We start from the raw sequence: 12,483 nt of genomic DNA on the forward strand, positions 1-12,483 counted from the left end.
GCTGTGTGACCATGGGCAAATCACTTAACTCCCATTGCCTCATCAAAAAACAAAAAAATGAAAAAACAAAACAAAAACCAAAACAAAACCAAAAAAAGAAAATAATCACTGTGTGGAGAAAGCATCACCTTCTGAGGAAAAAGCACCTGCACCCCAGAATCTACTACTGCCTCCCTGATATTCGTAACTCGGGATAAAGCCTCATTTATCCCATCTCAGTTAACATTCTGGCCTTTGTAATTTTGGTAGAACATGATAACATCAACATTCTTTATTTTTTCTTTGTCTTGTTTTTAAGTTGAATAGGAAAGTTTCAAGTAGAAGAGGGTCTATGTCTGAGTCCCTATGCTGGTGGTAGCTGAATTTTGGACCACTACTCCAATTCGGTGCCTCATGCCACCTTCCCTGCTTTTTTATTTCTCTCTTCCTCACATTCATTTTTAGTTTGTCATTTATCCTATCCCATATAAATTTAATCATTGTATCTCTGCCATGCTCCGAATTTTTCCTGACTGTAACTCCAACAGAGCAGAATAAAAGTAATAACAGAGCTACCGTGGTGATTCTAAAAGCCCACACTGATAAGATTAGAAAGTAATCATCCTGACGGAAGAAAAGGAATGGGGGTTTCAAACACAAACTTTTATTTTTGACAACTTAGTAGCAAAGCAGGTCTTAAGGAAACCCATATAAGATTTATTGTGTTTTGTTTTTTTTTAACTGCTGATATTTTAATCAAGGGACATGATTGAGACTCTTAGGGAGAGATTGTAAAAGTTGCTTAAAATTTCATTGAAATTGTTACTGCAAGTAACACCTGTTTGTTAGGATAACTTCTACGTTGAACAATACTAGTTGTAATACTATCCCCTTACTATGTTGATTGAATTTTTTCACTTGTTTGAATTAAATTTGATCCTCTTCACAGGCATTTTTATGCGTATCAGAATCAAGTGCTCAATATTGCCCCCTCAAGTCAAGTTATCAGCCATATGGCATTGAGATGGATAGTGTCATTAAGGTAGAACTTAATGCAGGACCTAGCCACTGCTATAAATCCAGACTTTCAGTGTACTCTCTAAATCCCCTTGTCTCTGTGGTGCCTTTGTTTTTCTTCTTTCTACAGCCATACTGTTCCCTGCATCTTCACTTAAAGGTCTCTGACAACCCATATACCTCCGGAAACATTGCCAGCCGTGACACAGCTCCCAGCATCATAGTGGCTTCTGGTAAGAGGGTTTATCTTGATTTTCTTCCTGTTGTGAAGAACACCTTTGAAGAAAGGATGTATATTTGTTTGGTTTTTGATTAGCAAATTGGAAAGGGGAGAAACCAGATTGCTTCATTACAACTGAATCCATAATGCTGAGTATCTCCACTCAGCTATGTATTTTCACTCTGAAATAGTGTGAGAGATTCTAATGTGCTAATAAATGAGGTTCATGCAACTCTTTTATAAAATGTCACCTCCTCTAAGGGTGGTATTCTCTTTCCAGGTAATATTGGATCTGAGCTCTCTGACAATGATATCAGTATGTTTGTGTCTTCAGATGCCGGAAACACGTGGAGGCAGGTAAATGACTTGTGTCAGGTCCCTGTGGTGCGAAGAGCCACATGTCTTTCACTAATAGTCTCACTTATAGGAAATTATTCTGCAGCACCTACATATGCCTGTTTGAATGTCTCCTTTTTTCCATTTCCATTGTGAAAGACAGCCTAAGGCCTCAAAATAATGTATTAGGACTATAAGATGCTGTGAATTCATCAATGGGGGCATGAGTTATACCAATTTTGATTGTACTCATGCCTCAACCTCTTATTATGTGATTTTTTTTTTTTGTAAATGGCTTTCACCAACCAGATATGGTAGTGCATACCTATAATGCCTACTGTTGCTGAGGTTGACATTGGTGGATCACTTAAATTTTGGAGTTCTGAGGTATAATAAGGATAAAGCTGATCAGGTATCTGAAATAAATCTGGCACCAATATAGTGAGCCCCTAGGGGTGGAGGGCCAACAGGCTAACTAAGGATGACTGAACTGACTCAAGTAGAAAAACAGAGCAGGTTAAAGATTCCATACCTATTGGTCTTGAGATCAGGTCTATGAGTAGCTGCTGTACTTCTAGCCTGAGTAATATCAGGGAGACTCAGTTAATTTTTTTACAGGTTTTCACCGAAATTTAAAACAAATCCATAAAATCTATCACCTAGTATCCAAGGATGATATTTGAACCTCCTTGAGACCAGGAGCTGTCTTATTTTTTTATTTGTATTTCCAGCCCATTGCACGGTGTCTGGCACATAGCGGGCAGAATAAATGCTTGTCGATTATTTGATAGTGATGTACATGTCTGAACTTGGTAATACTGGTCCATGGACAGCAGACATGCATACAGTTCATTATCCAGCATGTATCCAAAGCCTTCTGGGTTGTTGTACCTTTGGAATAAGAACCTTTGGGAATCTAGATTTGCCTCCAATCCAAAACAAGGCATTGGAATTGAGTTTTAGTAAAGGCTTAGAAAGCCTATAATAACTATAATAATCCCAGTCAGTTTTATTTAGTATTTATTTGTTAACTTAGTTTAGTTTGTATTAAGAGGAAAATCTGTAAGTGACAATGAAACCAAATTAAATCAGAGTGAAAATCTCTCATAAAACAAAGTCGAAAACCCAAAGGTTTTGTTGTTCATGGGAGCCTGAAGCCCGAAGGGCCTGATTATAAGCCTCACTCTGAGTTACCTCCATAAATTCCTTTTGCCTTGAAGACAGAACACTGTAAGAATTTCTGCATAAAGAAATAGCCATTACGCAGGTGGTGTTCTGAGATGTTTAAATCTCATGTGCACAAGACAGAGTAATAACCATCAGAGTGCATATGTCAGGAAAAGTAGAAATGGAATCGCTTTAAACCAATGTGTTTAGCTCAAATGCCTCCTGTCTGTCTTCTGCATGTAAATTAGGTATCCATTGCTTATAAAACAGGCACTTAATGAGGTTTAGCAATCATAACAAGATATGTGTCTAATGCATGGTTGTTACACTTCAATAAATATGTTTTAATAACCCACTGACGTTTAATTATCATGCAATAACTAGCATCATAAATTGAAATCTAACATGCAGGTGAGTGCACTCAACAGTGAGAATACTTTGCATTGCATTTCCTGCTAAGGGTGACCTGTTTTAGACTTTCTCTGCGAGCTCTTGGATCCAGACCATTTATGGGTACAAAACTCTGCTACTTGGAGCTCAGAGGAAAGTACTTAAAAAATAAGAAAGTGATTAAACTTAGAGACCGACATATAGATGTGCATAGGAACAAGAGAGTGAGATTAATAAAGTGGTCTCTGGGAGGGCAATGTGGGAAGAGATTGAGGACATTATGATCCTTCATCCTGCCTTCCTCCCAAAAGAATCCTTTCCTCCTAAACAAAAACACTATCTAAGAAGAAGACATATCTAGAACACTGTCCTACTCTATCTTCTGGGATCTAGAATGTTCACCAGGCCTCACTGGGAAAAGCTACTGAGCCCACATGCACAGGGACAGCATCTGTATGTGATTCGAGTATCTCTGAGCAGGATTTTTGTGAAGATAGAGCGGCCCTCTGCCTTAGCGAGGATTACTGGCTATTCTCCCACTCCTTGAATGCCACTTCAGGTATAAAAGTAGTTACTCCTCATTTTGAGGGATGACACACAGCATATGTTGGGAACAGAGGAATGGACTCCAGCCCTCCCATTTCAAATTGAGTCACTCCGTGAGTTGACAGGACAGTAACACACTTGTCAAGGATAACTCTCGAGAACACTTTTCACCTTTTCAGTAGAAGAAGTAGAGAGGGAAAAAATTGGACTCCAAGTCAAAGGATGAAAGGTCCAGTCCTAGCTTCACCACTAGCTAAGCTGTGTGGCCTTGAGCAAATCATGTAACTAGTTACCTGATAGTTAAACATCCTAGGACTGTAGGTTTAGAGATGGAAGAGATGTTAGGGATCATTGAGGAACTGAGGTCCAGAGATATGAAGTAACCTGTCTCTAATTTGTAACTTTTTACCTTATCTTGCCCAGAACCTAGTTATCATTCCCCTTCTCATCCATCTTCCATCCAAGCCCTGTGCATGTACCCTTAGCCAACTCCTTTCCATTTTCCAACTTTAATTTTCCAATATGGGTGTCTTCACCCATTGGAATATAAGTTCCTTGAGAACAGGAGCTCTCTTGTTTGCTCATATTTAGACCTCTAGTTATTAGCACAGTTCCTGGCACATAGTAAGCACTTAATAGTTTTTTTTAAATTCATTTTCCAAGTTTATAAGGGTAGCTGATGGCAGAGACAGGATTTGAATCTTCTTATCCGACTCTAATCAAATTCTCTTCCCCCAACACTATAAGGTGATCCAATTGGTATCCTGTAAAATGGAGAGAACTTAGATAAAACATAATCCCTATAATCCTTTCCAACTTAAAAAAAAGTCTATTCTGTGACTTTAAGTACTTCCTGAGATTTGGGGGTGTGGAGAAAATAGGAGAGAATTATCTCTATAAAACCTTGTTGATTCATTGATTGGAATCTTCCTCTGCATTTTATCTTTGATAACTAGATAAAGTAGATATATTGCTTTTTCTGTGTTGTTCTTTTTTTCTAGATCTTTGAAGAAGAGCATAGTGTTCTGTACCTGGATCAAGGTGGGGTCTTGGTTGCTATGAAACACACGTCTCTGCCAATCCGACATCTCTGGTAATAGTGCTGCCTGCTGTGACACAGTGCTGATCATTCTGAGCTGCAAAAACCCATCCCCAAGTCTTGCTATCAGCAGACAGATTGTGCTGGTGTTTGTAGTAAAATGCCAGAATCCATCAGAACATAATTTACACCCTCACTCTGTAAAAGTGAGACTGTTGAATGCAGTTTCAAAAAAAAAAAAAAAGAAAGAAAAGAAAAGAAAAATGTCTGCCCTTGAGGTAAAAGAAAAAATGAATTATGGTTTTCAGATATGACAATTCCTTTCTCCACTCCCACAGAATTATGGGTGAGGGGATATACCAATGAAGATCCCCAGATATGTTTTTTGTGCAGTTTTAACTCCTTATAGTTAACTTCTTAACGGTCAGTTTTCCCAAATGGAACTAGCTAGAATTGCAACAATTCTCAGTCACTTGTCCCTACAATTCTCAATGTCTTTATCCCTCTTGCCTGGGCAGTGTTCCTGAACCACTTGGGCTATGATTTATACCCAAGGGCAAATGCAATGCCTTTGAGTTGTGCATATGTATAAGGGACAGGTTTAGAGCCCCAGGGTTTCCCATGGTTTTCTTCCTGCTTTCATAAAAGAGGATCTCAGCTGCTCTGCCTCTGTTCAAGTCATAATCCTGTTTGCAATACCACTATGAGTTGCTGTGGCAGTGAATTATTTAAATGCCACAAAAGGAGCATTGTGATTTCAATTGGGGAACAGAATACAGAAGTGAGAGACCCACTGCTAAGCAAAGCCTTGGGTCTCAGGCACAGGCAACAAGAGGAAAGGAAGTCTGCAGCAAATGTAGCCTGGTGGTTGGTGAACCATAGGCTATGGATAAAAGGATGTTAACAAGCCATTATTTTTTTTTCTCCACTCTTTCAGAGTATCCCCGAGATTCTAGCCTTTGTGTGTAGTCATATAACAAATGCAAAACCTAACAGAGATGATAAGATCTTCAATGACATTAAAATGAAGCTGGTCACGGTTAGATCATTCGTTCAAAACTATGTATTAATTACCTACAATATACAAAACATGTTTTTATGTGTTGATGGAGATTCAAAGGTGATTAAGACTAGAGACCTACCCTCACAAAAAGTTTGCAACTTAGCAGAGATATCAAATCCTAGAAACATGCATGGAATAGGATATAACATACAACATAATAATAGAATGAGAAATACAACATAGTATGGCAATTCAAAAGAAGAAGAGTACCCATCTGAGTTGTAGTGGGATTGTGGAGAATATCTCACTGAGGTCTAAAGTTTGATGAGAGTACATCTACCAGAAGATTTCTTCTTTAATGTGTCTTGTTCCCTTTCAGCATTTTTTTCCTTGGTAGAGACAGTCTAACCTGCCTGGGTCTTAGATAAGCAGCTCTATTGTGCCTGTCTCTGTACATGAAATTAAGCATAATTTGTGACCTCTAAGTATCACTTTTCCTATGTCCTTCCAGCTTTAAAAATTGCCTAACTTGGGGCAGCTAGGTGGCACAGTGAATACAGCACTGGCCCTGGAGTCAGGAGAACCTGAGTTCAAATTTGGCCTCAGGCATTTGACCCTTACTAGCTGTGGGACCCTAGGCAAGTCACTTAACCCCATTGCCTAGCAAAATACCAAATAGAAATGCGTAACTTATTCCTCTTAATTTTTTCAGAGGGGTGAAAATCCTCAATTAATTAGCTTAATTATTTCTTTCTATACTTCTTGCCACTAGGTTAAGTTTTGATGAAGGAAGATCGTGGAGTAAATACAGTTTCACTTCCATCCCTCTTTTTGTGGATGGAGTCCTGGGTGAGCCTGGAGAAGAGACCCTGATCATGACGTGAGTATGATTCTATAAGAAGTTAACTGTATTTGTCAGCCTTGCCCAAGATAGCTGCTTAGATAGTTTTCACCAGGCAGTTAAGGTTAAAGCTTCTAGAGTTGCTTGTTAAGGCCTCTCTATCATTGAAGAGAAATTTGGTTTTAGGTATAAAGTCAGTGGAAATGACTACGCTACATAGTGAAGAGAGTCAATGTGTTAGGATAGAAGGTAAAATCTCCCATTCTAATTTCTTTCTGGTAATTGAAAAGTATAATATTATGAGAGAGGGCCAACCTTGGAGCCAGGAAGCCCTAGGTTCAAGCATTGCCTCTTGATATATATATATATGAGCATTATACTCAATCACAGACAAGTCACTTAACCTCTTAATGCTCCAGGCAACTAAGAATTTGATTGACAGATGAGCTGCCAACTTTCATTGGTAGAAGTTACTGTACAAGAGGCAGCTAGGTGGTGCAGTGGGCAGAACACTAGGCTTGGAGTCAGGAAGGCTTGAGTTCAAATCTGGCTTCAGACAACAGGGCAAGTCACTTAAACTCTGTCTGCCTCAGTTTACTCAAATGTAGAATAGAGATAATAATAACACTTCCAAATGTTGTTGTGAGGGTAAAATGAAATGCTATTTTAAAGTACTTTGCAAAGTTTAACAAGCTATATAAATACTAGCTATTTATTATATAGTAGAAGTCCTTACATTGAGGAAACCACAGATCTATCTCCTTCATGTCTCACACCCTAAAATGAAGAAGCATGGGGGCAGCTTGGTGGCACAGTGGATAGAAGAACCAGCCTGAAGTCAGGAGGACCTGAGTTCAAATCTGACCTCAGACCAAACACTTGACCCGTACTAGCTGTGTGACCTTGGGCAAGTCACTTAACCTCGATTGCCTCACTAAAAAAAAGCCAAACAATAAAACAAAACAAATAAAATAAAATAAAATGAAGAAGCATGTCATCAGAAATCTTTTCTAGCCTTATAATAGATACTTATGCTTTTTAAATTCAAACCATTTTTAGTAGTCTGCAACTCAGAATCATTACAAACCTGTAGCCACAGTAACACGTGAACATATCCCATTTTGAGTATGAGAAAGTAAGTTCCTTTGTTAAAATGGAGCAATTCTTTTTTCTTTCCTTTTTCTGATCCTGTCACCAACCACACATATTTCTAACGCAAATAGGAGGCATATTTGAAACATTGCTATGGTTTTTCTTTACACAATAAATCACAATTAATACTTTGAGAAATATATTATTAATGATTTGGGTGAATCTGGACTTTAAAAGCATATATTCAACTTTTCAAAATGCAAAAATTTGATTTGTACCTAATAACAGGAAACTGGGCAAGGGAAGGATACTGAAATAATAATAAAATATATTGCCCTTTGGTAGGCAAAAAGTTCTAATAACAAAGCTAGATTTGTTTGAATCTGTCCTAGCACATTTTTAATTTCTATCAAAAATACAGTTACTCAACATGCAAATGATTTTATTGGTCAAGTGTAGATAGAGTTTTTCTTTGTTTAAAATTTTGGATTTTTCCTTTTTTTTTTTTTTGCAAAATCTACAGAGCACACCAACTGAGAAAGCAAATTATTCATCTTTTGATGGCATATGATCAGTAATGCCCAACCTAAATTGTGACTCTTTCTTTCTCTGAAGACCTTAAAGTATAGAAGTGTATTAGGGCTCTGGGGGCAGGGAGCTGGTGTTACCTAGTGGCAAGCAGAACAGAGGGTTGAGTTTCAGCTGCTTGAAAGAAGTCAGTACAGAGATTATAGTAGAGTAACAACCAGGATCCTAGAATTGATAGTCATGACCCAATGGGAAGCAATACTTATTGATGTTCTAACACACCTACACTCCCCATTGCTGTGCTCTGTAGAGTGTTTGGACACTTCAGCCATCGTTCTGAATGGCAGCTGGTCAAAGTAGACTACAAGTCTATATTTGATAGGCGGTGTGCTGAGGAAGACTACAGACCATGGCAACTGCACAGCCAGGTAAGTGGAAAGAGGGCCAAAGTTGAAGCTTTGCCTAAAGTTGGGGAAAGATGAACCAGTTCACAGAGTCATCAAAGTTGTATATTCTCCCTGACAGCTAAGTGGGGAGGCAGTTGGGGTTATCGAGGCCATATTTCCTGTCTGGTGCTTCCATATGTGTTCTGTGTCCCACAGGAGTGAACAAACTAAGGCTTTATAGCTTGTTGTGAAGTCATTTCTGTTTTTATTATGCTGAGATATAATGAGATAAAATTCAAATATGCTTGGCTTAGACTTACAACTCAAAATGAAGTACCAACTCAGCACCAAGATCCGATCATAATTTGTCTGGGCATGTCATCTGGCTATGGGAGAGGGACTGGAGAGGAGAGCTTCAGCTTTATCCAACAGTGCAAAAACAGGCATAAAACAATTGTATTAAACTTAACAAGTAGAACCAAACAAGCACTTTTTTTATTATCCTAATTCCCTTGTATTGTGCAATATCTTTCTGCTCCCTCCAAGATAATTTAGGTGCAAGGAGTACAGACCTATTAATAAGGAATTGCCCCTTGTTGGCCCTTGATTATTCATCTCAGGCTACATGATCCTTCTCCTCTCTATCGCTATAGGAAGAAAAAAATGTTATGGGTTCTACAAGAGACTAAAAAGAATCTTAATATAAAATCATTGCTTGTATTTAGGAATCAGTATATATAATATACCCTGAGTACAATCTAAGTGATGTATTTACAAATAAATGCATTGTAGATTCTGATGAAGTGAGCCCAAAGAAGGCAGATAGAAATAGATTAAGTCAAACTTTGCACTGAATTTCTAGTCATTAAGAAGCTGGATTTGATAGCATGGTTGTATTGAGTTTCAAAGATTTGGTCACAGCTGTATTCAGAAGGTAAAAGATAAAATCGTGGTAGATTTCAATATGACTGGTGTATCTCCTTTGGCATACATTGTCATTGAGTTGTTTTAGCTTTTTATGTGATTCTTTTTTAAGAATACTACATACGCTTTACTCATTTTATAAAGGAAGACATAAAATTATTGCCATGAGGTCATCTGGTCAGAGATGTAACAATGGGGCAAGATGGGGATTATATATCTCTAAAACATATCTACATAGTCCCAGTTCATTCAGCTTTTACATCGTGATATAGTTAATATCTTTGCTCCTATTGCTCTCCAGGTGTATTTTGGGATTTTTTTGTTGCTCTATAATATCAGATTATTGGATAATTTTCTTTAGAGATTGGATCTTTTTGGAATTATAGCAAGGTCCCCATTAGTATGAATCATGAATCCCCTTAAGTGGCCGCATATATTTGAATTCCCCTGTTCAAAGTTCTACTTATATAAAATATGGTAATTGGCTTCAGTCCACAGGAAATATACAATGTGAATTCAAAGAATGCAACACTTCAGGGTTATTAGTATTATTCATAATAATTAGGATGTAGCTCTACCAGTTAACAATTCTTAATTAAAAATCAGTACCACAAACTCTGTAACTTAATTCTATACTGAAAGCTAGTCAGAGCTCAATTGTACTGTTATCAGAAGTAGGTTGCATGATTATTTAGGATCTCTGTTTTCCTTCATAGGGAGAGGCATGCATTATGGGAGCCAAGAGGATATATAAAAAGCGCAAATCAGAGAAGAAATGCATGCAGGGAAAATATGCAGGAGCCATGGCTTCTGAACCATGTGTCTGTACAGAGGCTGATTTTGATTGGTGAGCTTTCTCTCTCATTTTGCATGTTTATTTTACGTTTTGCATGAGTGAAATAAACGTACAAGGTAATTTTGTCAATTTATCATATTTTTGTATCTGTTAGATGCGCTAGCATTATTACAATGCTTTAGGGCCTGCAGAATGAACTTCATTCCCCACAATGCAGCTTGATGAGGAAAGGATGTAGTGTAGAGTAAGACAGCGCTCAGAATGCAAATATCAATTTCACCCATAAAAGCACTAACAGGAAAGTAGAGAGAAGGATTTTAGTGTTCATATACTTGGAGTTAAGTTCTCCTTATCCCTTTCTCCTTAAGACAGAATTTCCCCTGGTTTTATTGATCATGAAGGAGATGACACTATCATCACCTAAAGGTCTTTTATATCTCTCTCCTCTGTTTCTTAGGCAAACAAATAGATAAAACTATCTGCATGCATTATCTTTACTTCCTTTCCTCTCACTCACTTCTCATCCCCCCTGAAGTCTGATTTCTATCCTTCTCACGCGACTGAAGATGCTCTCTCCAAAGTCAAAAATGTTCTCTTAACTGAAAAATCTGATGGTCTTTTCTTTATCTTTCTTTTCCTCTCTGTTGATTTTTGTAATACTACGCCCTGCTGGTTCTCTTCCTACACCTCTGACTGCTTATTCTCAGTTTCATCATCTATTATGTTCTCTAACACACTTTCTCTCCCTCTCCCTCTCTCCCTCTCTCCCTCTCTTCCTCTCTTCTCCTCTCTCTCTCTCTCTCTCTCTCTCTCTCTCTTTCTCTCTCCATCAGCCTCCATGAGTTCATTTATCATTTCTATCTGGGTGACTCAGAGTTATATATCTTTCTCCTATCCTCCAGTTTGAGATATCTCAGACTCAAAATATCCAAAGAAGAGCTACTCAGTACCAATGATAGATTAGGCCTAAAACATGTGGCTAGGAATCAGATAACCTAGTTCTGGTTCTGCTACTTATCTTTGTGATTTGGGGTGTCATTCTCCCTTTCCTTGCCTTTATTTCCTCATCTGTAAAAAATTATGAGTTAAGATAGGCCATCTCTAAGATCCCTTCCAGCTCTACATACTATTGTGCTATAGTCCATTTACCTCTTAATTACCCAGTTAAATGACGTTTTATAAGTCTTCATCCTCCCTGAATGCCCTGAAGAATTTTAGTCTATTTACCATACTTCCTTATTTTAAACTTTCTCTTCCTTGACGTCCATAACACTGTTCTTTCCTAATTCTTCAACACCTTTATCATTTCCTTCTTCGTCTCTTTCTCTGATTCATATTCCCTTTTTATTTGCCAAATATTAGAATTCTCCAGGGTTCTTTTTTTAGTATTCTCTTCTCTGGTCTTCAGCTCTTGTGGCAGTCTCATCCACTGTCATGGATTTGCCCAAAAACTCCAGGAGAAATACCAGAAGCAGAACAGAGGTCTGTACACAATGTTTGTAGATCTGACCAAGGCCTTTGATACTGTGTTGTGAGGGCTTATGGAAAATATGTCCAAATTTGGTTGCCAGGAGAAATTCATGAGCATTGTATGTCAATTTCATGATGGCATGTTTACCTGGGTTCTAGATAATGGACAATGCTCTCATGCTTTGCCAGTCACCAGTGAAGTGAAACAAGGCTGTGCTCGCTCCCCTGCTTTTTAGCATGATGTTTTCAGCCATGTTGTCAGATGACTTCAGCGAGGATGAACACAGCGTAAAGTTCAGTTACAGCACTAATGGTAAATTCTTCACCTTGAAAAGGCTACAACCCAAGACCAAAGAGGAGAGAATGTTGGTACATGATTTTTGTTTGTAAATGATTATGTAATCAATGCAGCCTCTGAAGCTGAGATGCAGCAAAGTATGGATGGATTCTCTGTTGCTTGTGCTAATTTTTGCCTAACAATTAAGACCAAGAAAACACAGGTGCTCTATCAGCCACCATGACACCAACCATATGTGGAACCATTCGTTAGAGCAAATGGAGAAGTCCTGAATGCTATGGATAAGTTCACTTATCTTAGTAGTGTACATTCCAGGGATGTACACATTGATAATGAGGTTGATGTACACATTGCCAGAGCTAGCTCAGTGTTTGGGAGGCTCCGAAGGAAAGTGTGGGAGAGAAGAGGTATTAGACTAACTGCTGAACTGAATGTCTACAGAGCCATTGTT

At 38.2% G+C, this 12,483-nt stretch overlaps 1 protein-coding gene across 1 annotated transcript in view; it reads left to right on the plus strand.

The window, feature by feature from the left end:
* SORCS1 (sortilin related VPS10 domain containing receptor 1) overlaps window positions 1–12,483 on the plus strand; it is a 705,676-nt gene that overhangs the window by 578,023 nt on the left and 115,170 nt on the right. Inside the window, 6 exon segments of the mRNA XM_078151070.1 lie at window positions 1,127–1,229; window positions 1,497–1,573; window positions 4,657–4,748; window positions 6,470–6,577; window positions 8,469–8,586; window positions 10,185–10,315. Of these exon segments, the coding sequence (XP_078007196.1) occupies window positions 1,127–1,229; window positions 1,497–1,573; window positions 4,657–4,748; window positions 6,470–6,577; window positions 8,469–8,586; window positions 10,185–10,315 (629 nt within the window).

The sequence above is a fragment of the Phascolarctos cinereus genome, unplaced genomic scaffold (assembly GCF_003287225.1).
Source record: "Phascolarctos cinereus isolate Bilbo 61053 unplaced genomic scaffold, phaCin_HiC Scaffold_3;HRSCAF=262, whole genome shotgun sequence".
Classification (NCBI taxonomy): domain Eukaryota; kingdom Metazoa; phylum Chordata; class Mammalia; order Diprotodontia; family Phascolarctidae; genus Phascolarctos; species Phascolarctos cinereus.